A 27,560-nucleotide genomic window follows, 5' to 3' on the forward strand; every position below is an offset into this window, starting at 1 on the left:
CACTCCACTGCTGACTGAGAAGCTTTGCAACTGTCACATTGTCACACAGCCCCCCAACAACGTGTGCAGTACCGACTGCATCTTTTCACCGGCACGAGGCAAGTTCACGTGCAGATCAGCTTTGTGCACGGAGAGCCACACCCCGATCAGCATTATTCCCCAACTCTGTGCAGGCGCCATCAACCAGCCAGCAGAGGTCGTAATTGCACTAGTTATGAAGAACCATGGTCCAGCTTTTTCCACCCTGTGAACAACAGCCAATTGTTGTTCATGTAGGCATGTATATGTATATTTACTTTTGTTGCCGGTGGTTTAGACATTAAGGGCTGTATATTGAGTTATTTTGAGGGAAGAATAAATTTACACTGTTATATAAGCTGCACACAGACTACTTTTCATTGTGTCAAAGTGTCATTTTGTCAGTGTTGTCCCATGAAAAGATATACTTCAATATCTGCAGAAATGTGAGGGGTGTACTCACTTTTGTGATACACTGTATATATATTATAGAAAAATTATAATGGATTGGGACCTAAAACACATGAAATTTTTTTTTTTGTTATTACAAAATGTTTTGCTGCTAGTTCATTTTAAAAGTAAATACTTAAATTTTTACCTGACTAGTTTCTCTAAATGCATGGTTATTTTACCACACCTGTATTATTCCGCATCATGGTGTAGTTCCTGTGAAGTATGAGTACTTGGTACTATTTACAGCACTGCAGTCAAGGGAAATTTATTCAGTCAATGCAGCAACTTTTAAACATTCATCCCAAGGCTACTAACCCTCAAAAGATGCCTAAAGCAATAATGAATTTCTCTGTTGAAATTGTGTTACCAAAAAAAACGCAATATGCCGTATGCTATTAAAAACTACGTTTCCCATGATGCACCGCGGATCGCGCAGCGGCTCCTTGACGTTTTTGCGCTGCCTCTGTGCCCGTGCTGAAGAACTGGGCAGCAGCAGCATCTCCTGACTGGGAGCAGCAGCTTAACGCAGAGCAAAATGCACTGAAACATCCTGCGGGATCGTTTACTATTTCTGCCCGAATGCAATGAAAGAGAAGCGCTGGAACAATGTAGCTGCGGTCGTGATCCGTGCCGGAATTCAGGCCTTTATTCTGAGAGAAATGCGGAATCTTTTCAGCTGGGGGTTTTAATGCGGAGAAAAACCTAGAAAATGAAGAAACAGTTCAACCGAATGCGCCAGCTCGCCAACCAGACCGTTGGCAGGTAAGCAGATGGTTTCGTAACTGGGACGTTTGTGTTGGTACATGAAGGTGAATGTGGATGCACACTGGGTTCAACTTTGAACCGGTTACTTTCTGAATGGGTCTGATTTGAAGGGTATCGGTGATTACGCAATGCATGCTGGAGCAGAATGATGAAAACCGGTAAAAAACGGGACGGTTTTAACGATCGTGCTGTACGTGCATGTACAAGATGCTGCAGATGTCCAACTCACAACATCAGAGCGCCTTTTAAATGATCTATGATCACTTATACACCAGGTTTTGGGTTCTGATCCATTGATATTCCTCTCTGTTATCATGTTAATGCAACATTAAGGGATAAATAAGCGAGCGTAGTGCTGTAATACTCTCGGCGTCAGCTGTCCTCCATCAGATGCAGACACACGCAGTGGATGCGACGTGAGGCAGGGTTGCCAGATTGGTTCATATGTATTTAGTTCTGGGTAGGGCATGTAAACCGTTTCGCTGTTCGAATATTCGCGAATATTATTCGAATATTCGAGGCAGAAAAAAAATGGCCTTAGGGATAAGCAGGAAACAAGGTTACTTGTAGTTGTATTCACTCCAAATGACATTTACATTGACAGTATTTTGCAGATGCTCTTATCCAGGACCTCTTACTGAAGTGATTTGTATGCCTTAATAATGTAGAGATTTTATCACTCAGTTCATATAAACCCTTCGGTTGAAGAAACAAGAGGTGGCTAATTGGACAGCCAAAGAAGATTCACGCCATTACCTGGGTGTCAGTACAGAAAAAAGCCTTGATGCAGGTCTTCCTTGAGTCCTGAGAGATGTGTCAGGCAACAGAAAACAGTTGTTTAGTCATTGAGAAGAATAGGTTTATTACTTTACTATATAAAAAGAAATGTAAAAAAACTAAAAACAACAGTGTGCATTTTGTCTGTTGCACTTTGTCAGTTTTACTCTGTAATATTGCAATTTAATGTAACGTGAGCATTGGCATGCCTGTTTGGGTAAATAAAAAATGACAGTATATTTACATTTTCAGTATTTAGCAGACACCTTTATCCAAAGCGACTTACATTACAGTTACAGTATACAGTCTGAGCAATTGAGGGTTAAGGGCCTTGCTCAAGGGCCCAACGACAGCAACCTGGCAGTGGTGGGGCTTAAGTACAGTACCTTAAGTACAGTATATACAGTATAAGTACAGTACACCATATTAAAAAAGTACTATGTATTTAGGCCCTCTTGACCAACATGAATGGAAAATTCCCACAGACGCATTCCAACAACAACTCCATATTAATGCTTGTGGATTTAGAAGGCAACATCAATATTAAAGTAATCTGAGCAGGCCGGTCACTGCTGGATTTTTCCCACTGTTCTGAGTGCCCGCCATTTAAAGATCATTGGCTCTCTCTGTGGTTTGGTTAGAATAAGCCCTTTTCTCTATTTTTAAACTTTTGTTTACTTAGGTGATATTGACAGTAAATAACTTTGTTATAGATATCATATAATCACAGTAAGTTTGTTGTTTAATGATCTAAGGTCATTTATTTTATTTTTACAGCACATTGTTTATCAAATTCAAAATACAAACCGCAATGGCTGAATGCTGTTGCTTGGTAGTTGGGCGACAAGCAAGGGACATTATTTTGTCCCCACTTGTTTACAGAACCTGCGGTAGAAACAGAACCATAGTTCTTCAAGCTGTCATGACTTTACAATCACTGATCTCTGCACTGACTAACTGACAAAGCTGGAATTTAAACTAAGAAACTTCTAATTGGTAGTCCAGACCTCTAACGGCTGAGCTTTCACTTTTTCCTGGTAATGAGATGTACAGGATAAAACATTGACCACATACATTTAAAGGATGTACTGTACTGCTGAGCTGTGTGCCCTTGAGAAAAGTATAGATACAGATATTCATATAACCCTGCTCATCCCCACCATCACTTGCAGTCCACCCCAGTTAATTATGAACTGGGTCAAAGCGAAACATTGCAGAATTTTAACCACTTTCCAGAGGGGATTTCTGGCAAATCCTGGTTATTAACAGCTCATTTTGGAGGGTAAAGGCCCAATCTGGCAACCCAGACTTGAGGAGAGAAAATGGAAGAGGTGCAAGGTTTCCATCACATCATGCAGGCTTGAATAAAAGGAGGGGTCGGGTACAGAACATCCAGCAGAAATTTCTGTCAGGGATGTTTGGTTAATTTTTCGAACCTAACGTTGAATATACGGATCGAATCTTAAAATGATTAAACAGGATGCTGAAATCTGCAGCGTCTGTGGCTAAATTGCCAGGCTAGTCCTAAGTGAGAAACTGCTATACCTGGCACAAAGGTAGCCCCGTGCTTCATGTTTGGTGTGAACGTGATCCACATCCCCACCCGAGCCCTTGTGGAGGGGAAGCAGCTTGCTATGCAGATGATGCTGATGATGCGTGGGACCAGGTGTGCTCTGCTCCAGGCTCTGCCATGCTGGGAGATTATGCCACACAGCTTTGTGGTCCATGATTTCCAGCATCCTTCTGCGCGTGAGCCGGGTGGTCAAATAGCGGGACTTTTTTATTCCTGTTTATTTTAAGCCCACATTAGTATTCTCCTCCTGTCTGGTAAGATGTCCAGGGAGAGGTGGCCGTGCCCCGTCGAGGCTCTGTGTTCACAGCTTTAGAGTAATGAGCAACACCATGTTTTCTAAACAGCTCACTGACCATACCCATTAATAAAAAAGGTCAAGCAGGGAGCCTGCAATTTATGTGGACTGATGCCATACTGCGTGTCTGCTTAGAAAAATTCACCACGATGGTATTGCCCATGCCCTTGCCCTTTTTCTTTGTGACCTTGAGGTTTTTTAACACAATACAAATGGGATGGATTACGAAACTGGTCTGTTACTAATCAGTGGAGGAAGTGTGGGACTTTAGGACCCTGAAAGATAATTTGAAAATGAGCTGCCTAACATACACTAGTATGTGGACACCTAAGAATTTCACCCTAACATCTTAACAGCCTTGACTCTTCTGAGGAGACTTTTTTCCAACATTTTGGAGTGTGTCTATGGGAATTTGTGTACTGTTGTTTAACAAGAAGGCCCGGCTTGGAATCTAAGTTCTAGTTCATTCCAAAGATGTTCAATGGGGCTAAAGTCAGGGTGTGCAGTCCACTAGAGTTCCTCATTCATCCAGACTTATTAAACCAAGTCTTTATGGACCTGTGCACAGGGGGCTCAGTCATGCTGGGAAAGGACACTTGGAGACATCTAATTTATTTTATATAATTGATTTAATACAATTGTGAACAATTGGTGTGGCTCAAGGGCCCAACAGTGCCAACTTGGTGGAGGTGGGGTTTGAACCAGCAACCTACTGATCACTAGTCCAGTATGTTAACCATCAAGCTACCACTGTTTGTATTATCAACAGGCCCAATGAGTAGTGCACACTAGTCATCTAGTTTCGTAGGGCCACGGCAGAAATGCCCAACTTCAGTCTGTAAAGTGGCTGTCATCAGGCTTAACAGTTTAGCTCAGGGTTTTTCAAACCCTGGGTCATGACACTTGGTTGGGTGCACTTGAACACCCCTTGTGGAGGCTTTACGTTACATTTTGTAGACCACAGTGGGACCGGATTGCCTCTATTTATATTAATTAAGTCTATTTTGTTTTGATGCATTGTTTAGATAGCAGTTTAGCCATGACGTAGCATTTTAGCTTTGTAATTATGCAACTTTTTTATGTCCATAAATACAATTAACATCTGAAAAGAACTTGGAGAACCAGACCAGGCACCATACGTACTCAAAGTTTTATACCTTGGGAGATTGTTGACATTTATACTTACAGCATTTAGCAGACGCTTTTATCCAGAGTGGCTTAGAGAAGTGAGTCCTCAGTATACATTTCCTTCTAGTATAAATAGATAACAGTCTAAGAATGCAAATCTGCTAAAAGCCTGTTAGTATTAAAAGATAGAGCTAATTTCATTTAAGTAGCCTATTTAGTATAGAAGTGGAGGTCTGTAGTCTTATTTTGAAGACGTCAAGGGACTCAGCTGTTTAAACAGACAGGAGAAGTTCCATCACTTGTCAATCTGCCTCGCCTCTGTCTAATGATGCCCACGACCATAAACTACACCTACACATTCTAATTTATCTTATTAAACCTGCTGACTGATTTTGAACCATTGCCAGTGCCATTACCCACCATGGTACATTTTTATTACATACACTTTTGTCAGGTTAGGTAAGATGGTTTTATGGTTGTGTTTATATTTGTCAGCTTTGGTTCTATTGTGTTGATCTGTTAGTGCGGTTTGTTACAGTAAAAGCTTCCTTTCGAACTCTGGTGCGCACCAAATAAGCTGACAGAGAACCAAAGGCATCTAGACGAACCAAACACAGGACACAGGACAAGATGCAACACTAAACACACAAGCAGTGTGTCAAGCAGTGGAATGTCTGGTGCTGTTTTGACTCCTTTATCCATTTTACCATCTATTGCTGTGTTTCCGGTTGTTAAAAATACCAGGTATACACAACCCTGTGTGGTGCATTGTTCTGACAACTGGTTCGCAAAATACAACATAAATGCATCATACAGCTCTTTTATATATATTTTTTTACTTATTTTGGTTAGATTGTACATTTTTGAGTTTGCATGTTAAGCAAACCAGGACTAAAATGTTACCATGTGTAGTTGTCTTGTTTGGTCTGGACAAAAGAACTACAAGTATGGGCGCTCAGGTGGCGCAGTGGTAGAACAAGCTAGCACACCAGAGCTGACATTTCGAACTCTGCCATCCAACTGGGCTGGGTGCCAACATGAACAACGATTGGCTGTTGTTCATACAGGGTGGGAGATCCTCATAACTGATGCAATTGTAACCTCTGCTGGATGATTGATGGAGTCGAGGAATAATGTGTTGATCAGGGTGTGGCTCTCCGTACACAATGCTGATCTGCATATGAACTCGCCTCATGAAGGTGAAAAGATTCAGTCAGCTACTGCACACATGTGTCTGGTATAAACATGACCCAAATTTTAGCCAGGACGATGCAATAATAAGCTAATCAACCATTTTTGATCTACTGTGTATTTACTGCCCAATCAGAGGTCATCACTAAAGCGATTGTGGTTTGCTGTCATGGCAGGTTAAAGCGAACACATTTAAACACTAAATGTTGTTTGCACTTGAGGTTGGCAATGCCCAAATGAATGTCATTTTGCTCACAGAATTTAGCTTCAAGAACCTGATGAGACCGAACCTTACAAATAAATCTACATGCTGGTCATCAGCCGTGTGCAGATTCCTGAGAAAACAACAGCAACAACAGCTTCATTTCTTGCGTAATAGCGTGTGTACACTGAGTACTGTTATACAAGACACGCAAACTGATGTTGTAATAAACATCGTCAGTGGGATTTATCAAATAACCATGTGGGTGTGTCTGTAAATGTTTGTGCTTAGTATTTAGCATTTCCCAAGACAATCTCCAATAACTAAACGTCTGTTACACTGTAAAGAAAACAAAACAAACATTTCCTGCAGTGTGTGTGTGACTTTGCGCTGGTTTGTTGTGACCTCATTGCTTCTGTATTTGGAGCTCTTACTCCCATTCATGTGTCGGCGTTGGTTTTTCTATGATTGGTGGGGAGGAACTGCAGTGTACGCATTCCCTCAGGAAGGGTGGCACGTCTTGTTTAGCTAGAGCGCAGAGTAAAAGTGTGTGTGTATGCTTAATGAACCTGCTTAGCCAAAAGGGCCTCCTCACACACATCGTTCTCATTCATTACACAAAACACTTAAGTTTCAACATGCGTCCACTCAGGACGTACTTCCTACTGATTGAGTGACGGTTGTGAGAGTCAAACTCTGTTTGTGATAGATTTTTTTTGGTTCTTTACCCTCTTGTGACAAATTCTTGATATGCCCAATCTTCCCTGTTCACTCTGGACCTAGGGCACCAGTGCTAGTTGTAAATCAGGTATTAAGACTTACTATTATTATTATTATACTATTATTATTAGCTATTATTAGTGATCAGTTATGTGCAGACGTGGTGCACTATGATTACATTTTTTGAATTTATCCAAGGTGACTTACAGTATACAATTATTAAGCAATTAAGGGTTAGGGGCCTTGCTCAAGTGCCCAACAGTGGCAACCTGGCAGTGATTGGGTTTGAACAGCGACCTTATGCATACTAGTCCAGTACCTTAACTGCTAGGCTACAACTGCCCTGATTAGAATCAGCATATTATAACAAAATAAAAATGGTTATAAAAAAGTTTTAGAAATGTGAGTGGTGCCCAGGTGGCTCAGCGGGATATTCCTCTAACACACCAGCACCAAGATTCTAAACTCCTTGGTTTGAAACTCGCAGTTGCCATCAATCGGCTGGGCGCCATCTATCGGGCTTAATTGGTAGTGCCTGCAGCAGTTAACATTTCTGCTAGGGTGGGATGACCGTACTACGTGAGTGGGGTCTTCAAACGCTGTGTAAGGACCATGATAAGCAGATAGAGAGGAGCCTGTGCAGAATGCATGGGTGAAAGGGCTGCACACGGGTCGGAGGAGGCGTGAGCAGCAAAAATACCCACCTAGACTGCAATCAGGGATCCCCGAGCTGCGGAAGACAAATTGACTACGCTAAATTGGGAGAAAATGCACAGTCCAAAGACATGCAAGTGAGGTGAATTAGAGATACAAAATTGTCCATGTCATGAATGTAACCAAAGTGTGTAAAACATGATGTTAAAATCCTAATAAATAAAAAATTAATATTATGGACTATCTACTTTGTCATTCAAATTGATGGGACAGCCCTAGTCCCTAGCTAGCCCACTTCTCATTAGATTTTTGCAGTAATGGTTTTTATCTGTTTTTTTTTTACTTTTTTGGCAGTTAAATACATTATTTACATTTATTTTCCCACGTCAGCCTAGATTTGTAACGCTATTGTAGTGTCTACCCCTCATTAACCACTGAGTAGCTCAGGAAACAGCTCTGGTGCTGATGTTGCCTCAGAGGCGAGTTGAACTCCGAGTGTTGATATGCTGTGTTTGATATTCTGCCACTTTCACTCTGCAGTAAGCCAGTTATGATTTTTTACAGAGCATCTCCTCTGCAACCCTCGTCTCATATCCTCCCACACTGGAGCTTTGCAGGTGTGTAATGAGAGCTGCTTATCATCCGTACACTCATGGGCTCCTCGGCATGGCAAAGCTATTGAGATTTAGTCAGTCAGGAGGACTGGTGGTAGGGGTGGTCGGTATGGTGAAATGTTGTGAAAGTCATGAGTAATATACAGATACACTGATTGGCCAAAAGTATTTAGACACCTGACCATGAGCATGTTGGACATCCCATTTCAGAAACAAATAGTATTAAATAGAGTGAGCTGTCTGTGATCTTTTTAGCTGGAACAACAGCCACTCTTCTGAGAAGGCTTCTTACAAGGCTATGAAGTATGTCAAGTGAAAATGCTACTTGCTACAATTGGGAACAGTGCTTTAAAAGCATGCCTGGTACTCAGCTCTGGGATGGGTCCTCTAGCTCCCTAGAGCTTCCATGTTTTGTTTGGAGTGACTTGGAAGCATCTCAAGTTTGTGTTTTTGCTGCGAGTTGTCCGAGTTGTCCTGTTGTTCCCCTGTTGTGGTTTCCAGCTGAGCATTTCAGTTGCGGCTCACTGGTGGATTGAGCGGCTGGCGGAGTTTGACTTCGTCTCAAGTTTGTCCCTGTGTATTCTGTGTTTCCTGGCGATCTTATGGTGTGATCTCATGGTCCCGTAATGCCGCCCTTTTTCTTTTGTGTTCTTGAGCCCTGCTTTGCCAGCGTATGAGTCAGCGGAAACAAAAGATACCAGCCTTACAGAACGTGCAGGTGTCAGTAAGGCACGGACACCACACAAATGTAAAGCCAGTAAGCCACAAGCCTTACGAGAATAGTATTTAAAGGGCTCTCCCAGCTGCAGCGCATTATCACTGATGAGATGCAGAGAGCTGATTATGATTATACTGAGAATGGCCACATGCCCTCCCGTCAGCCATTAATGGTCATTGTTTGGGTGGGTTTACGTAGCCTTGTACCATTTCATCCAGTTTTACGTCAGCTCTATTATAATAAAGATTTTAGCTTTAAAACAGATTGTTTGACAAATTTACCCTGTGGAGAAATATTTCAAAAGCAGGACTTATATGAAAACGCCTCCCAGTTTCACGCCAACGCTCCAGGCCTCGTTCTCACACAGTGTGAAAAGGATGTAGCAGTGCTGTGTGTGTGTGTGTGTGTGTGTGTGTGTGTGTGTGTGTGTGCGCCTGACTGAGTAAATGTAAGTGGGTGTATTGGCTTCGTGTAATGGAGCTGTGTGAACAGTCTCTTCAGGTTAGAATTGTTCAGCTGGGGTCTCTAGTGTGCAGACGCTCAAGCAGCCTGTCAACTCAGCATCACATGTCTCTTCAGTTTCTGGTTTATAAGCATGTTATTATGTACATGTACATTGCTCATGCACTAATAACACAGTTATAACAGGATTCTGCAGCCTTTTTAGCTGCTTTTTTATTTTTGGCATTTGTATAGGTCTGTGTAGGTCTTTGCACGTATATAATACAAGTGACACTACTTGTGATTGTGGCTTTCAAGTGGTGCAACAGAAGAACATTCACCCTATCATCCAGAGGCTGCAAATGTAAGCCCTGTTGCAATTTATTATATATTGGTGATGATAGCTAATTGGTCCTAATCTCTGGGTAGTAGAAATGGCATTCCAGTTTTCCATATCAGTGATCAAACAGAAAAACATTACTGCCATATCAATCACCAATCTAACATCTAATCATAGTTGAATAAATGTTTTGCGATCACAAATGTGATCACAACATCTGTAATGATGTATGCAAGGCATAGCTGCATAAGGTGACTGGACAAAACTGCTGACAAATAGTGGGAGTACTGGGAGCAAACCCATTTTTTGTTAACCCAAAAATCTTGTCATCTTTCACCTATAGACCAGTGACAGTTATGTTCTCTAGGACTTCTGAAAAGGCCGTAGCCATGATTGGTGGGCAAAATCTACCTGTGGTGGGGTTGATCAGGAAAACATTAATATCTCATTAATATCCCATATCAATAACTGATGGGAACACTAACAGATCCCAACACAATAGAATAGAATGCATTTGGTCATATATACATATACAGGTGTACAGTACAACAAAATTGGCATATTCTAGCTTGTTTAGAAGCTGGGGTAAGAGTGCAGGTTCAGTCATTGTACAGTGCCCCTGGAGCCGAGAGGGTTAAGGGCCTTGCTCAAGGGCCCAACAGTGGCTACATGGCAGAGCTGAGATTCAAACTCTTAACCTTTCAGTTGACAGCTCAAAGCTCTGCCCACTAGCTTACCACTGTCCAAAGCTACCACTATGCAATGCTAGTGAGTGGATTATGTTTATTCATGATTTTTACAGCTTACCAGGGCATTTTGGGCATTTCTGACTATTTAGGGGTGTGTGCCCCTTCCAATATATATTGTGATGACAGCCTTGCTTCTGAGCACTAATTTCTATGGCATTATTGGTAGGGAGAATAAATTTCTATCACTCTATTTGGGAACTTGCAGATCCAAATTCTGTTGACATTCCTGCCTGCTAAGATGTTGGCATGAATGCAGGCGTGCTGTTTGTACTTTGCCATACCATGAAAGTGCCAATGCATCCCAATTCTGCTACTGTGTTTCCATGGAAACATTAGGAAGTGATACAGCACAACAGTCTTGCTGTCATGTGTCCGTTATATCAGCGGGGGTATTTATGTTTTGCATGTAAATTTTTTTTAATTAGACTCATGCTTATGAGGTGTGTGTGTGTGTGTGTGTGTGTGTGTGTGTGTGTGTGTGTGTGTGTGTGTGTGTGTGTGTGTGTGGAAAAGAAAGACGTGACAGATGGTCCCTGGCTTTTTGAGATTCCACCCACAGGACTGCTAAAACACATCTCAATTTTTGGTATTGTGGAATTTAATATTCAACATTCACATACGCATCTGACAAAATGTACATTGTGTTACATTTACACCGACCAGGCATAACATTATGACCACTGACAGGTGAAGTGAATAACACTGATTATCTCTTCATCACGACACCTGTTACTGGGTGGGATATATTAGGCAGCAAGTGAACATTTTATCCTCAAAGTTGATGTCTTAGAAGCAGGAAAAATGGGCGAGCGTAAGGATTTGAGTGAGGATTTGAGCGAAATTGTGATGGCTAGACGACTGGCCATCTCCAAAACTGCAGCTCTTGTGGGGTGTTCCCAGTCTGCAATAGTCAGTATCTATCAAAAGTTGTCCACGGAAGAAACAGTGGTAAACAGGCGACAGGGTCATGGGCGGCCAAAGCTCATTGATGGACGTGGGGATTGAAGGCTGGGCCATGTTGTCCGATCCAGCAGACCATGTGGATGTTACTTTGACATGTACCACCTACCTAAGCATTGTTGCAGACATGTTCACCCTTTCATGGAAATGGTATTCCCTGATGGCTGTGGCCTCTTTCAGCAGGATAATGCACCCTGCCCCAAAGCAAAAATGCTTCAGGAATAGTTTGAGGAGCACAACAACGAGTTTGAGGTGTTGACTTGGCCTCCAAATTCCCCAGATCTCAATCCAATCGAGCGTCTGAGGGATGTGCTGGACGAACAAGTCTGATCCATGGAGACCCCACCTCACAACTTACAGGAGTTAAAGAATCTGCTGCTAACATCTTGGTGCCAAATATCACAGCACATCTTCAGGGGTCTGGTGGAGTCCATGCCTTGACGAATCAGGGCTATTTTGGCAGCAAAAATATACAAAGGTGGTCATAATGTTATGCCTAATTGGTGAACGTTTAACATCATCTTTCCATCCTTTCCTCCATTCTACACATCAGCATAATTTCCTGTTTTTCAGCCAGTAGCACTTGGCTTAATGGGCAGATTAGGAGTGGAAGGAAGCAAAACCAGGTTGGTCTCGTCTGTGATAGTGGTTTGACGCTTTGATCCTTCACTCAGCTTGGCATGTGTAATCGCCAGTCGTTATGTTTGTAACAAGACGACCTTACCCCTGGCAGGAAGGGCAGTCTTAACATGTACTATGTTCTTGCAGGTTTAGCAGAATTGATTTGTCTCTGGCAACCTTTCAGGGCAGCAATAATAAAAACATTTTTATTATTGCTTCTCTGAAAGGTTGCCAGAGACTGCACATTGCTATGCTGTAGACTCTAGATCTTGTTCATCCTTTATGCTACTCAGAAGCACAACTTGAACTTGTTTGGAAGCTGGGGTCAGAGCGCAGGGTCAGCCATTGTATGGCATCCCTTGAGCAGACCCAACAGTGGTTGCATAGCAGAGGCTGGATTTGAACCAACAATCTTCCGATTGACAGCCCAAAGCTCTATCACTAGACTACCACTGTCCCATAACTTTTAATAGCCCTAAATGACCAAAATAATTTTAACAGTAAAAAGGATATTGTTGACATATGGACCTGGGCATTTATTGTACAAACCCTTGGTAAGTTGGTAGAGTTTAGTACTATAAAAAGGTAAGTGCAGTAAAAAGGCAGCAGTAAATTGTAGCCCTCTACTCTTGGGATTTGAGTTTGAATCCCAGCGGTGCTATTGGCTGGTCGGGCTATGTCTGAGGAAGGGGGATGGCCGACGCCCTCCGATGGATTAGCCTCCTGTCCTGGATATATTACTGCATTATGTTCAGTGATTCTTGTTTTTATTGCATTTGATAAAATGTCATAACTTTCCCATGCATTTCCAATCCCGTTTATAAAATTAATAAACGAGAAACTCATATTGTAAGGTGCAATGAGATTTTGTTCATACTCCACCAAGCCATTGTTATTTTTCATTTCATTGCCTTATAGTCTGTCTCTCTGCCTGTTCTTATGGCTACACGTGAAGTACCTCTACAAAAGGCTCCTTTTTTATTAGGTCACTTTTATCAGAACTGCTCCAGATCCCATGACAATATATTCAAGTTTTGGCTCGCTATCTGGGACACCAATCACTTACATCATTAATACTCATTTTCTTACTTCTAATGTGTGCATAGGCCTGTACATTTCTGCTCTGGTAAAGCGTCATGCTTCTATTTTGGATCTGAATTATACATTCAAAGGCAGAATGTACGGGACCACAAGTGAATGCTTCGATTTTGCATTGGCTTGAATTCTATGTAATGTTATTCATTACAAACCTTAAACCTTTCTCCCTCATGAATATGGAAATTAGGAGGATCCGGATATTGGAATTGTGGCTCAATAAACATTCCATCCAGCTTGCTAGGGTTTGGGCAATTAGTAGTAGTAGTATTGGTTTAAACCATCAGTAGTCAAGTTGTTGAGAGCTGTTTCCAGGTATCCGATGTCCAGTTATTTTGTTACAACGTGTGGTCATGGCTTGTACAGGTTTATTTGTTCACCTACAGTGTATCACAAAAGTGAGTACACCCCTCACATTTCTGCAAATATTTCATTATATCTTTTCATGGGACAACACTATAGACATGAAACTTGGATATAACTTAGAGTAGTCAGTGTACAACTTGTATAGCAGTGTAGATTTACTGTCTTCTGAAAATAACTCAACACGCAGCCATTAATGTCTAAATAGCTGGCAACATAAGTGAGTACACCCCACAGTGAACATGTCCAAATTGTGCCCAAATGTGTCGTTGTCCCTCCCTGGTGTCATGTGTCAAGGTCCAAGGTGTAAATGGGGAGCAGGGCTGTTAAATTTGGTGTTTTGGGTACAATTATCTCATACTGGCCAATGGATATTCAACATGGCACCTCATGGCAAAGAACTCTCTGAGGATGTGAGAAATAGAATTGTTGCTCTCCACAAAGATGGCCTGGGCTATAAGAAGATTGCTAACACCCTGAAACTGAGCTACAGCATGGTGGCCAAGGTCATACAGCGGTTTTCCAGGACAGGTTCCACTCGGAACAGGCTTCGCCAGGGTCGACCAACGAAGTTGAGTCCACGTGTTCGGCGTCATATCCAGAGGTTGGCTTTAAAAAATAGACACATGAGTGCTGCCAGCATTGCTGCAGAGGTTGAAGATGTGGGAGGTCAGCCTGTCAGTGCTCAGACCATACGCCGCACACTGCATCAACTCGGTCTGCATGGTCGTCATCCCAGAAGGAAGCTGACGCACAAGAAAGCCCGCAAACAGTTTGCTGAAGACAAGCAGTCCAAGAACATGGATTACTGGAATGCCCTGTGGTCTGACGAGACCAAGATAAACTTGTTTGGCTCAGATGGTGTCCAGCATGTGTGGCGGCACCCTGGTGAGAAGTACCAAGACAACTGTATCTTGCCTACAGTCAAGCATGGTGGTGGTAGCATCATGGTCTTGGGCTGCATGAGTGTTGCTGGCACTGGGGAGCTGCAGTTCATTGAGGGAAACATGAATTCCAACATGTACTGTGACATTCTGAAACAGAGCATGATCCCCTCCCTTCGAAAACTGGGCCTCATGGCAGTTTTCCAACAGGATAACGACCCCAAACACAAGCTCCAAGATGACAACTGCCTTGCTGAGGAAGCTGAAGGTAAAGGTGATGGACTAAACCCAATTGAGCACCTGTGGCGCATCCTCAAGTGGAAGGTGGAGGAGTTCAAGGTGTCTAACATCCACCAGCTCCGTGATGTCATCATGGAGGAGTGGAAGAGGATTCCAGTAGCAACCTGTGCAGCTCTGGTGAATTCCATGCCCAGGAGGGTTAAGGCAGTGCTGGATAATAATGGTGGTCACACAAAATATTGACACTTTGGGCACAATTTGGACATGTTCACTGTGGGGTGTACTCACTTATGTTGCCAGCCATTTAGACATTAATGGCTGTGTGTTGAGTTATTTTCAGAAGACAGTAAATCTACACTGCTATACAAGTTGTACACTGACTACTCTAAGTTATATCCAAGTTTTATTTCTATAGTGTTGTCCCATGAAAAGATATAATAAAATATTTGCAGAAATGTGAGGGGTGTACTCACTTTTGTGATACACTGTATGTACATTTGGTTCTCAGTGTCCAGGTTTTATTGTGAGAAAATTTCTAATATATTCCTTTCGATACCTTATTGCCTTTTATATTGTTTAGTGCTGAGTGCTGAAGTCCCTGTATTGGCCATGTAAATAAAAATGGGGCAAAGTAACAGATGGCATAAGTATTGCTAAAACTACAGGCCTTTTGGCTTCAGATTGAGGCTTGTTGATAGGATGCCAAAATTAAACTCATTCTTCTGCTCAGTTACAAAAAGTCTTTTCCTGTCTTTAAATAAACGCAGTAGAATGGCTATTCTTTCAATCGGCCGGGCATTAACATGGACCTACTTAGATCACAATACTAAGGGACTGTCAGGATACAGGGGAAAGATTAAGTAAAGTGCAATAGTCTAAATATTTCATTACTATAATTGTTGTGAAAAAAGTAATTGCACCTTCTTGATTTACCCAGTTATTACATATTTGTCACTAAACAGTTTCATACTGTTAAGAAACAAACAAAGGAGATATATATATATCATAGCGGGTCCAGTTTCTCTGGGAAACATTGAACTCAAGACAGAAATATCCTGGACAGGGAGCCAATCCATTGCAGGGCTCCAGCCATCCCCTTAAGACATAAATGGAAATGGGGATGATTGTGGTGCAGTTATTTATTTACTGTTTTCTGTGTAACTGTTGTTCCTTTTGCTTTTAGTTAATCCTGCAGTTCGTTTTTGCTGTCTGCTGTTTGTTTATCCTCCACATCATAAGTCTGAGAGCACACTGTGTAAAGTTTTGGTCCATGTATTTTACGCTTGCATATCATAGAACTAAATGCACTGCCAGGGATGTTTACGGTGTTGCTATGACTTTGTAGCTTTGTTCAAGAACTGTGTAATAATTTTATTGCTGAGATTTGCAATTTGCACCCGAAACATAATTTGCAACATTAATATATAAAACCTTTACATACATTCATTTTTAATATAGTGTCTAAATCAGTGGTCCCCAACCACCAGGCTGCGGGCTGGTAATAAATGACCCACCAGTATTGCAAATTATGTTTCGGGTGCAAATTGCAAATCTCAGCAATAAAATTATTACACAGTTGCACAGAAAGAATAAATAATTAGAGATTGCTACAAGAGCAATTAAATTTCCAAAACTCTTTGGGTGTTATTGTCGCTTATCACCACTAGGTGGGAGCAGCGTCTTGTTGCAGCGTAAAAAGCTCAGGATTCACACTGATTTTCCATTCCATAGTTATTCTATATTAAATCCTCCCGCCCCCGCCGGAAATTATATCTTATATGAAACTGGTCTGTGGTGCAAAAAAGGTTGGGGACCGCTGGACTAAATGCTTTCAGTTTTACAGTTTTTGAACAGAGCTTTGTTTTTGCTTTAAATCCAGATGTTTCTTGCTTATTTTTATAATAACATCACAACAACGTTGTATATTAATATGACCTGAATTTATGCTTGTTTTTTTAAATGATCATGTAGGGAAAATATAATATTAATACTTATGGAGCAAAGATATGAAATAAAACAAATGTGTCCATAAATTAAAAACACTAAATATTTTATTTTTATTTGTAACTGCAAATGTGAAGCTTTTCCCTCTAACAGATCTGTGACAGACAAAGTAACAAAGCACTGATTCAATAAGATATGTATTAATTAAATGATTAGTGATGGAATTAATTAAGAGGTTTTCAATTTCCTGCTCATTATACATGGCAATAAAGACTTGCACACCATCAAGAGAGGCTTAGGAAAAACTATGCCTGTGTAAATACTGTAGTATCCTGTAGTAATGATGCCCACCCTGAACACTTTTTCCTTCCAAATGGCACCCTAGGCAGCTGCACATTCCCTTAAATTCATGGACCAATGCTGCACTATACCAGCATGTTTCAAATCAGTCAAATCAGTCATCTGTGCACATCCTTACAGTAACAGATTCTGACTGACCCATACATGAATTTGCTGTCCTGGTCCAGATGTGTTATTGTCTATTTTCATTGGCAGACATTTGCTGCCATGGCAACGTGTTCTGCTGTGAGTTTGCATGATGCATGTGGGTCATGCTGGCTGGTTCGGAGCTGTGAGAAAACGAGAGAAAGCGAGAGCCAGACACACGTGTCCGTTTTAACAGCGCGAAACACGTGTGATTTCACACGTCTGCAGAACAGACTGATGGGAATGCAGATAAATTCCCCAGTGCTTAAACCGGTATTGGGTCATGAATGTTTTGCTGTTTCTGTGTTCGTGGTTCAGTTCTCAGTCCCGACTCGGTTTGGAACGCCCTGAGAGGTTTCCATGGCTGCATGACTTCACTGTAAAAAGCAATGAGACTGTAGGTGTGGTGGGTCCCATGGGGTTAATGATGATCCCCTTCCCCACAGATCGGGCACATCCCTGTGTGAGAACTGCATGCAGTGAACAGCAGGGCAGGGACAATCTTCCACCTAATTCTGGCATACAATATTATTGTTACGTCTTTCAGTTATGAGAGAATTTTTTAATGTATATATTTTTTTCATTTCACTACTTGCCTACTTTTATATTATATTATTATAACATTCATAAATTAAATGACAGAATAAACGGTGGGTAGCACTGTTGCCTCACAGCAAGAAGGTCCTGGGTTTTATCCCCAGGCGGGGCGGGGCGGGGCGGTCTGTGTCCTTCTGTGCAGAGTTTGCATGCTCTCCCTCTGTGTGCGTGGGTTTCCTCCGGGAGCTCCGGTTTCCTCCCACAGTCCAAAAACATGCAGTCAGGTTAATTGGAGACACTGAATTGCCCTATAGGTGAATGGGTGTGTATGTATGTGGATGGACTGGCGCCCCATCCAGGGTGTTACTGTGTGCCTTGCACCCATTGAAAAGCTGGGATAGGCTCCAGCACCCGCATAACATATGCATTTATGGGATTTTTTGTGGTCTAGCTTACTTGTGTGTAATTAATACTGGAACAAGATGAACTGATTTCCTGCCTGGCTTGTTCAGTTTATTCTGGTTAAATTATTTAGGATTTGCTATCTTACCTCTCTAATTGTGCCTCTCTTTTCACATTACAGGGCGGAAAAAACAGAAGTATTAAGTGATGACCTGCTACAGGTAAGACACCCTAAAATGCTGTAGTGCTTTTTTCTCTCTCTATTGTTTTATATTCTGTTTTCATTTGTATTGCACGGCGTGTGTTCTTTTCTCACATTCATATGTATCCTAAGTGTATTGAGCATGTGTGTGGTGTCGGATGACTCATTTGACAGTCTGTGTGGGTGGGTGGATGGGTCCACGCGCATTCTCAGTGCCGTTTGTCTGTGATTCAGGTGGAGAAGCGGCTGGACCTGGTGAAGCAGGTTTCCCACAGCACACATAAAAAGCTCACCGCCTGCCTGCAGGGACAGCAAGGGGCCGAGGTGGACAAGAAATCGGTCAAGTCCCCTTCGGTTTGTTCCTTTGATTTGATGATTTTAGCTGAATAAACAGCAGTGATGAATCTGAAGGTTCTAATATAATGCTTGTCTTTTTGTTGCTTGTCCAATTAGAAAAAGTTGCCTCTGACCACACTGGCACAATGCATGGTTGAGGGAGCAGCAGTATTAGGAGACGATTCTTTGCTCGGGTAAGAACTTAGAATCTTCAGGTTAGAAGAGCAGTCGTGTCTAACACAGCTTTCCTAAGGGTCTGTCTCTGACCTGTCAAGTGTGTTTCCTACCTTTTGCCCAATTAATCAGACCCACTGCAGCCCTGACCAGGATAAAGCGGGGGGTAAAACAGACAATGGGTCTGTCTGAAAACCTAGTGATTTCTATACATAGACGCATTTTACGTCATCCTTCACGCTCCTGTGAAGAAGGCTGTCTAAATTCTTAGATACCTTAAAATGCTGCCTACTGAGGTGCCTTAATTCTAAGTGATAATCTGACTGAATAACAAGGGAGCATCCCATGCTTCCTAAGCAGTAAAGACAATCCCAGCATTCAGTGCAGCACAACTTTTCTTACATTAAATGACAAATACGACTGATGAATGAATTCTTAATGAATTTTAATTTGTATAAAGGTGTAGAAGTGTCATTATGTTACAAATGTGGGCTTGTCAGAGGGTGTCGCCTCAGCCCATTGGTTTGAATGACCTGCAGCTAACTATAGTGATGTAATCACGTGCTAATCCACGAAAGGGTCGGTGGACTGCACACGCATCAGATAGACCGTGTGTCAGGAAAATATACCCTCCTAGGATGCGATCAGGGTCCCCAACACCGGAAAACCAATCAGCTATGCTAAATTGGTATTTTTTAACACCTAAACCACTTGTAAATCAGGTCCTGTCTATGCTTGCTGTTTAAACAGACGCAAAGTCTTTCTTACCCTGATTCATATGTTTTTTTTATCCACAGTAAGATGTTGAATCTTTGTGGTGAGACTGAGGAGAAGCTGGCACAGGAACTCCTTGTCTTTGAGTGCCAGATGGAGAGAGATGTAGTGGACCCTCTCTACAGTCTTGCTGAAGTAAGCTCCCCTCTCTTGCAACGCTGCATGACGCCAAATGTATTCGGGGCTGAAATATTGCCCAACGATGAATGTGTTAAAGGGCAGCTCCGACTATTCTATATTGCTACTGTCAGACCGCATTTATCGTGTGACATTTGCTTGTATGACATAGGGTTGTAATCACAGTAAAGTCAACCAAAGAAAATAATTTAGATTTGCCTGTAAAAGGAAGCCAAGCAATCAGCAAGTCATAGTGGAAATTAGTGATGGGATGGCAGTTTTTTCTTTGTGGCTAAATAAACACACAGGTTTTCTAAAAATGTGCTGTGTAAAAATATACATCAGTTTACTTAAGTTATTAATTTGTTGGTGTAGAAGTTCTGAAAAATTGTTTACCTTTAAAAAATTGTCTTTTATTTCCTTTGTTAAGACTGGCGACTTATTTATGTCTATACCAACAGGGCTAGTTTGAATGCACGGATTAAAAAATACTGGGAACAGTGATCTCTTGCCAAGTCTGCATTTTTGACTACATTTAACTGAATTTCCTGTTTGACATTGTGTGTAAGACGACTTATGACTGTTTGATTCTCAGGTATGTGTTTTTGTGTCATATCAGGTGGAGATTCCTAACATACAGAAACAAAGAAAACACCTAGCCAAGCTCGTTCTGGATATGGATTCAGCACGGACAAGGTGCGACAACATTTGACTGTTTTTTCCATTGACAGGGCCATGCTGTTACTTTTCCACTGTCTGGTGCCAGAGCTAAAGCCATTTTTACAACCAGCTGAAAAGCTGAACGCTTACTGAAGCAGATGTGAAAGTTTTGTAATGCAATGCATATGAACAATGACTATGTCAAGTGTGATCCTGGAGTGGGCAACGACAACATAATGTTAATATTCCAATAAAAAATACATCGCCACATGAAGTATTGTTGCTTATGCACAACCTAGTGACGCCAGTTGATCTCCACGTCACGAAGTTAAATTATTGCCCCAGTCTAGAAAAGTTCAAGGTTGTTCCAGACTTGGTCTTTTGTACATGCAAAGGCTTAGATATTGTTTAATATCCTTGATCTGAGCTGTGCCTTTGATTGCGGAGATGCAGACAGTTCCTTGGACCTCATTGCTTGGGTTTTGGTGTGTGCCCTTCCAATCAGTTCACATTGCAACAGCAGAACCTCTATTGAGTTCTGGACTGAGACCAAAGCTAATTAAAGCAAATAGGATGCACCTGAGTACAATTTGGAGTGCCACAGCAATAGGGCTGAATAATTTTCTGAATACGAGATGTCCGTTTTTTTATTTTAAATAATAAGATAATTCATTTGGGTGGCACGGTGGCTTGGTGGGTAGCAGTGTCGCCTCACAGCAAGAAGGTCCTGGGTTTGATCCCCAGACGGGGCGGTCCAGGTCCTTTCTGTGCGGTGTTTGCATGTTCTCCCCAAGTCTGCATGGGCTTCCTCCGGGAGCTCCGGTTTCCTCCCACAGTCCAAAAACATGCAGTCAGGTTAATTGGAGACACTGAGTTGCCCTATAGGTGAATGGGTGTGTGTGTATGTGTGTGTGTATGTGTGTCTGTTTTTTAGCTGGATAATATATTTTATATATATTTTAGTTAAAATAAAACTCACTCTAATATGGTTTAGGCATCTGTTGCTTGTCGCTATATTAAGCTCTATTGTGTCAAGATGCAGCTTTGGATACACTCGACTTATTCAGTCATACCGTCATACCTGATAAGGGGAGAGGAGGCCCCCTTCTGTGACCACTATCGAGCTCCAATTATCGTAAAACATACTCTGACAGGATGCCCTAAATACAAGAGAGAAAGACAGCGTCTAACTAAGACCAACTCAACTTTCTCACAAATACAAATTAAGGATTCATATGTAAAGCCTATACATATACCTTCCAGCCTTGACAGTAACTCATTAGAGTAACCAAGGCATTAAAAGCCAAATAAATATACAAAGCTATACTGTGTTGAGGCAGCACGGTGGCTCAGTGGGTAGCACTGTCGCCTTACAGCAAGGAGGTCCTGGGTTCGATCCTCAGGTGGGGCGGCCCGGGTCCTTTCAGTGTAGAGTTTGTATGTTCACCCCGTGTCTGCGTGGGTTACCTCCGGGAGCTCTGGTTTCCTCGCACAGTCCAAAGACTTGCAAGTGAGGTGAATTGAAGATAAAAAAATTGCCCATGACTGTGTTTCATGACTGTGAAATAAATAAATACTACACTGTGTCTCTACTTTGCACTGTCTATAGGTGGCAGCAGTCATGCAAGTCCTCCAGTCACCCCAGCAATCTACAGCCGGTGGGGGCCAAAGCAGACTCCCTCCGAGAAGAAATGGAAGAAACGGCCAATCGCATGGAGATCTGCAGGGTAATTTACCTCCGTATCTGTCTTCAACTGCTGTTATGTAACTGCCATTTTCATGACAAATGCTGCCATTAGTGTCTCTGTTTCAATAATTCACCTTTTATATAAAAAACAATAAAAATGTCAGATGATGAATGTGCACGTGCTGCATAATGCACTGGTGTTTCAAACCTCACATAAAAACACCAGGTTCAGGTTAAACTGAATGTAATGTTACAGTCATTTTGTAAATAAAAAGGAATAAACCATAGACAATTTACTGTTGAACACATTGTTTTTGCTCTGCCTTTACAGGACCAGTTATCAGCGGACATGTACAACTTTGTGGCCAAAGAAATAGACTATGCAAACACCTTTCAGATGGCAAGTGCTTATTTTTGGACATAACGATTGGCTGGATAGAACTTGCTTGGAAATTAGTCAAGGGTGTTTTCACACTTTCAGCTGGGTGTTTTTAGCTGGATAATGAGTATGTACCCAAGTTTTAGGATCTTATGTTAGGCAGGACCACAGTTAGGCTTTTACATGAATAATTCTTTTTAATGTATTATTTATTGAGCTAAATTGAGTCAAAGCTGCTCGCTTCATGTATTTCAGTTTGACATAATTCAGAGTGATTCAGTGGAAACATGTTGACTTGATGATGTACTGTAGGTTCATGCTGCAAATTTTCTGTTCTATCACTTCAGGCTTCAGGTCGGTCTGCGCTGCCTCAAAATGGGACAAAATGGGACAGTGGTAGCTTTGTGAGCCTATCAGTCGGAAGGTTGTGGGTTCAAATCTGGTCTCTGCTGTGCAGCCACTGTTGGGCCCTTGAGCAAGACCCTTAACCCTGTCTGCTCCAGGGGCGGCGTACAATGGCTGACCCTTGTACACAAACCATTAATTCAATCATTGAATCATTTATTTAAAAGCTAAGGGAGGATTATTGATTGATTACAAATGCTGATCATGCAATTAAAGTGCATTTCATTGGGTATGCAAATTAGTACCTTATTAAAGTGAACCTTACACCCTCATTTCAGTACCCAAGACCACACCCATTGTCAAAATTGTCTGAGCATATTGTAGCAAACTGAGCATATTGTAGCAAAAGTGTAAACACCCTAAAACAATGATGTTTTACTTATGCTTTGCAAGTGTGATTGGGTCTAAACACCTTGTGTGGTCTCTCACCTGATGTAGCTTATAGAGATTCAGTCGGAGTATCACAGGAAGTCTCTGGAGATTCTGCAGAGTGTGTTGCCTCAAATCAAAGCTCACCAGGGTACGTCTTTCCATCTGTTCCTTACAGCCCGCTCACACAAAACCAGCCTGTTGATTTGCATGTTCTGTTCAGGTCATGTTCTGATGTTCAGCTTTTTTTGAAGTTGTCACTGTATTGGTACTACATGTGCTTTTTGGGCTTTTTTTCAGAGGATTGGATAGAGAAGCCATCGTATGGAAAGCCGTTAGAGGAGCACCTGACCCTCAGTGGCAGAGAAATAGCCTTTCCTATCGAAGCATGTGTCACCATGCTGTTGGAGTGCGGCATGCAGGAGGAGGTAAGGAACATCTGCAGAATAATTAACAAATCCACACTGACCAGGCCCTCATTTATAGCTATTCCCTATTGAAGTGTATTCATTTAAAAAGATAGTTGAATCCTTATGCGCCAGTAATACCCAACTTTCCTCAGACTAGGGCTAGGTGTAAGAAAGTGAGAAGGCTCTGTGCAGTAAAGTGTTTTTTGATGCAGCCAGCATAAAAAGCATTTAACGGTGCTATTACATTAACCCTCCACTACTGAAGTCCTGTTTTAGGTCTTAGCGGTGCCATCAGCCTGGTCAGGCGCTCTACAGATACAATAAGCCATGTCTAAAGAAAAGAAAGCCGGATTGTATCATCTTGATGAAGTATAGAATGTTCCTCTGTATGAATTATGACTCTGTTTTGGAGTTTACTGTCGGCTGGTGAAAAGAAGAGCCTGATTAACTTAAACGTATCGGAGGGGATGTGTTCTTGTTTGCTATTCCTCAGCCAGCAAGGATCTTATATGTAAGGCAAAGGTTGATAGTAACTAATCTAATGTGCCTAATTATGAAACTGTGCTATGACCACCAAGCTGGTTGAAGAACATCTTATCCAAAGACAAGATGCATCCGTGAAGATATATTTGAGCATATTTGAATTTCCCCAGGTCATAATAGTATTATAGTGTCATATTTAGAAAAGTGTAGTTTTTTTTTTTTTACTTATTTACAGTTGCATTAAAAAAACACTCCCTGCACTATTCATATATGTGTATATATATATATATATATTATTTGAGTACCTTCACTCTTTTGTTTGGGGTTCATTGTGCTCTCAGGGTTTGTTTCGAGTGGCCCCATCTGCCTCCAAACTGAAGAAGCTAAAGGCATCGCTGGACTGCGGGGTTATGGACGTGCAGGAGTACTCTGCTGATCCACACGCTATAGCAGGTAAGCTGTATCTCCATTGCTCCAGCTGTGTACTTTTATCCATAGCATAGACTATACAGCATAGATTTAATTGACATCCTATTTCGAACTAGTACATTTATTTTGGGAAGGGTTTTTACAACAGTTTGGAGTGTATCTGTGTGAATCCTTTAAAAACATGCCATTGTGAGGCTGGTTGATGATCAGTTCATCTCAAAGGTGTTTATTTGGCTCTGTGATGGCCACTGGAGTTTTTCTATGCCAAATTCATCAAACCATGAGGACATTGCTTTGTGCACAGACACTGTTGTGTCCTCCTCAAACTATGCTATAAAATTGGAATAAGTATTTTCCATAGTTTCCATAGACATAGTTTGTTGAGTTTGGTATGGAAGAACCCATAGTGGCTTGCATAGAGCACTGAAAGGTTTTCTGGTTCAACACCAGCTTTCAGTATTTTCCAGATTTTGTTTGCACCCATTAACTTGTTTACCATATAAGACCATTTACACACAATATACCAAATAACAAACCCTACATACAGTGGATTTAATTGACATCATTAAGACATCTGGAAGAGTCTTTTTGTGAGTAAATGAGTAAATGATTCAGATGTTTCTGGCTGTCCACATGATCTTGGAGAAAATGGGCATTATCAGGCCAGTCAACCTTCTTTCATTGCTCTGATGACCAGTTGCATGCCCATTGTAGGAGCTTTCGAAGGTGGACTGGAGTTTGGGCACTTTGACTGGCTTGCTACTATGCAGCCCCATATACAGAATGGTTGGAGCTATTTAAGTAGCCCTTTTATTGGTCTGTTCCAGATGCAGTATAGCTTATCTATTTACAGACCACTCTTTGGGGTACTCTGAGCACCCTTTGCTGTTTCGTAGATACTTCAACCCAGCCATCTGACTATAATTTTTTACCCTTAAAAAAGTCGCTTAGGTCTTTATACCCATATCTGCTGCATTCAGAATGTGAACCACAAGTAATCAACGTCTAATATATCTTATATATTTAATATATCCAATATACCTTACATCTAGTATAGGCTTACTTTCTGAATCACTTCCATTTGCGAACATTTCTCCTAGTTCTCTTTTTCCTTGACTTTAAGCGTATAGTTCTAAAATGCTTGTGTTAGATTACTAGAGGTTTCAGATTAAAGCTTGGTTTACCATAATATTGGGTTAAAACCAACAATGAATGAATGAATAATAATTCAATTGGTTAAAATTAAATACGCTGTACAAAAAAAACACATTGCGATAATAATATATGAAAAAAGGGAAAGTCTTTATTTTCTTGCTCTCTCATTGCTTTATCTCTTTACATTAAACAATATATGTGATTTTGTATGAAGTATTAAATGCTGGATTTGCACCAGAATTGCAATAAACTCCAAATGCAATAAACTCCATTGCATTCCAGCAGGCATTGTGTTAAACTAATTATGTAGTAGTCTTTATTGCATTTGAGTTAATAAAAAGAGCAGAAATGTGGAGCACGGTTTGAGTTTGTGAGGCCTAAGTCTGATTTATGCTTTACTAGCAGTGCTTTATTAAAACTTCAAAAATCGTGGCAGTGCGAAGTGTTCGAACTTGTTATGCCACATAAACAGAATTGTGTTTAAGGGAGGGAAGGTTGGGCTTTAGCATGGCTAATCAGCAGGTGATAAGAAGCGGCCGCAGATTGGACGTGTCAGTATAAAATTGCTATATTGATGGTGAACTAATGTAGCAATTTATTTGGAATGGGTGTTTTGAAGTGCAGCATGAGGCCTTTTAAATGACCCCCTGTGTATTTCCATTTCCTTTAACTGTAGGTTTTATTTGCACTAATCATATCATGCTTTGGTTCTGGTTATGACTCATCACTGTTCAGTGTGGTAAAAACAGGCCAGATTTACTGTTGTACAGTCCCAGTTTCAAAAAAGTTGGGACAGTAGGGAAAAATCATTCAAAAAAGATTCAAAAAATACTAGACAGGGCATGTTCACCACTGTTACATCACGTTTCCTTTTTTTTACAGTGGGGTAGTAATTAGAAGGTTGCTGGCTCAGGCCCCACTACTTCCACTTAGTCCCAAAATTGCTTGGATTTGCCTTGCGATGGATTGTCGCCATGTCCGGAGTCAATCTGAACAGGACAAAGTGGTTTATAAAAATAAGCAGCTCCTTTCTGTTTTTAATTGTGACTCCCTGTCTTAGGAGCCTTGAAGTCGTATCTCCGTGAACTCCCTGAACCTCTAATGACCTCTCAACTCTATGATGAATGGATTCAGGCTTCGAAGTAAGTACATGTGCACCACTCCTATGCTCTGGTACCCACCTTTACACCATAGCATACCAGCACACTCATGGATGATGGTGTCCGTACACAGTTTTTCTTCCCCAGTACAGTGCATTTATAATAATACACCTTTATTACTCACCTGAATACTGCCTTAATTAGTAATAGAGTTTTAACATGTTTGTTTTTTTTACTAGTATTGCTGTGTAGTAAATGTTTGTTTTTTTAATTGCAGTGTCCAAGACATGGACAAAAGGCTTCAAGCCCTGCTGGCTTCATGTGAGAAACTTCCAACAGCCAATTTAAACAATTTCAGGTCTGTGATTTTGGATTTCCTGTTTTCCTGCAAAGTTCTTTATTTCTTCAAACCTTGGTTTCACAAAAGTTAGCAAATAAAAATAGTAAGCAGTTGTTTAAGAATATCAATTTTACCCTTACATACACTATATGGGCAAAAGTGTTTATCCACCTAACAGTGAGTTTGTTGTAGATCTCATTTTAAAAACAAATGGTATTAAAATAGACTGACTAGAATAGATGGCTTCTCGCAAGACTAACAGGTATATCTGTGGGAATTTGTATAACTGGGCACTGTTGTTGGTCAAGAAAACACAATTGATATTTACTTTATTCCAAAGCTGTTCAGTGGGGCACTTGAATGGGTGTCC

The 27,560-nt window shown here is 41.3% G+C and overlaps 1 protein-coding gene across 4 annotated transcripts in view; it reads left to right on the plus strand.

Moving 5' to 3' along the window:
• Positions 1-990: 990 nt before the first annotated feature.
• arhgap44a (Rho GTPase activating protein 44a) overlaps positions 991-27,560 on the plus strand; it is a 40,891-nt gene continuing 14,321 nt past the window's right edge. For all 4 annotated transcript variants that reach the window (XM_063018500.1, XM_063018497.1, XM_063018499.1 and 1 more), the window contains exons 1-13: positions 991-1,233; positions 18,352-18,391; positions 18,607-18,726; positions 18,826-18,902; positions 19,680-19,791; positions 20,393-20,469; positions 22,043-22,160; positions 22,452-22,520; positions 23,343-23,424; positions 23,574-23,701; positions 24,508-24,619; positions 26,811-26,892; positions 27,128-27,208. In XM_063018500.1, the coding sequence (XP_062874570.1) occupies positions 1,181-1,233; positions 18,352-18,391; positions 18,607-18,726; positions 18,826-18,902; positions 19,680-19,791; positions 20,393-20,469; positions 22,043-22,160; positions 22,452-22,520; positions 23,343-23,424; positions 23,574-23,701; positions 24,508-24,619; positions 26,811-26,892; positions 27,128-27,208 (1,151 nt within the window). In that variant the 5' untranslated portion in view covers positions 991-1,180. The remainder of the gene's footprint in view (positions 1,234-18,351; positions 18,392-18,606; positions 18,727-18,825; positions 18,903-19,679; positions 19,792-20,392; positions 20,470-22,042; positions 22,161-22,451; positions 22,521-23,342; positions 23,425-23,573; positions 23,702-24,507; positions 24,620-26,810; positions 26,893-27,127; positions 27,209-27,560) is intronic.

The sequence above is a fragment of the Trichomycterus rosablanca genome, chromosome 22 (assembly GCF_030014385.1).
Source record: "Trichomycterus rosablanca isolate fTriRos1 chromosome 22, fTriRos1.hap1, whole genome shotgun sequence".
Lineage (NCBI taxonomy): Eukaryota > Metazoa > Chordata > Actinopteri > Siluriformes > Trichomycteridae > Trichomycterus > Trichomycterus rosablanca.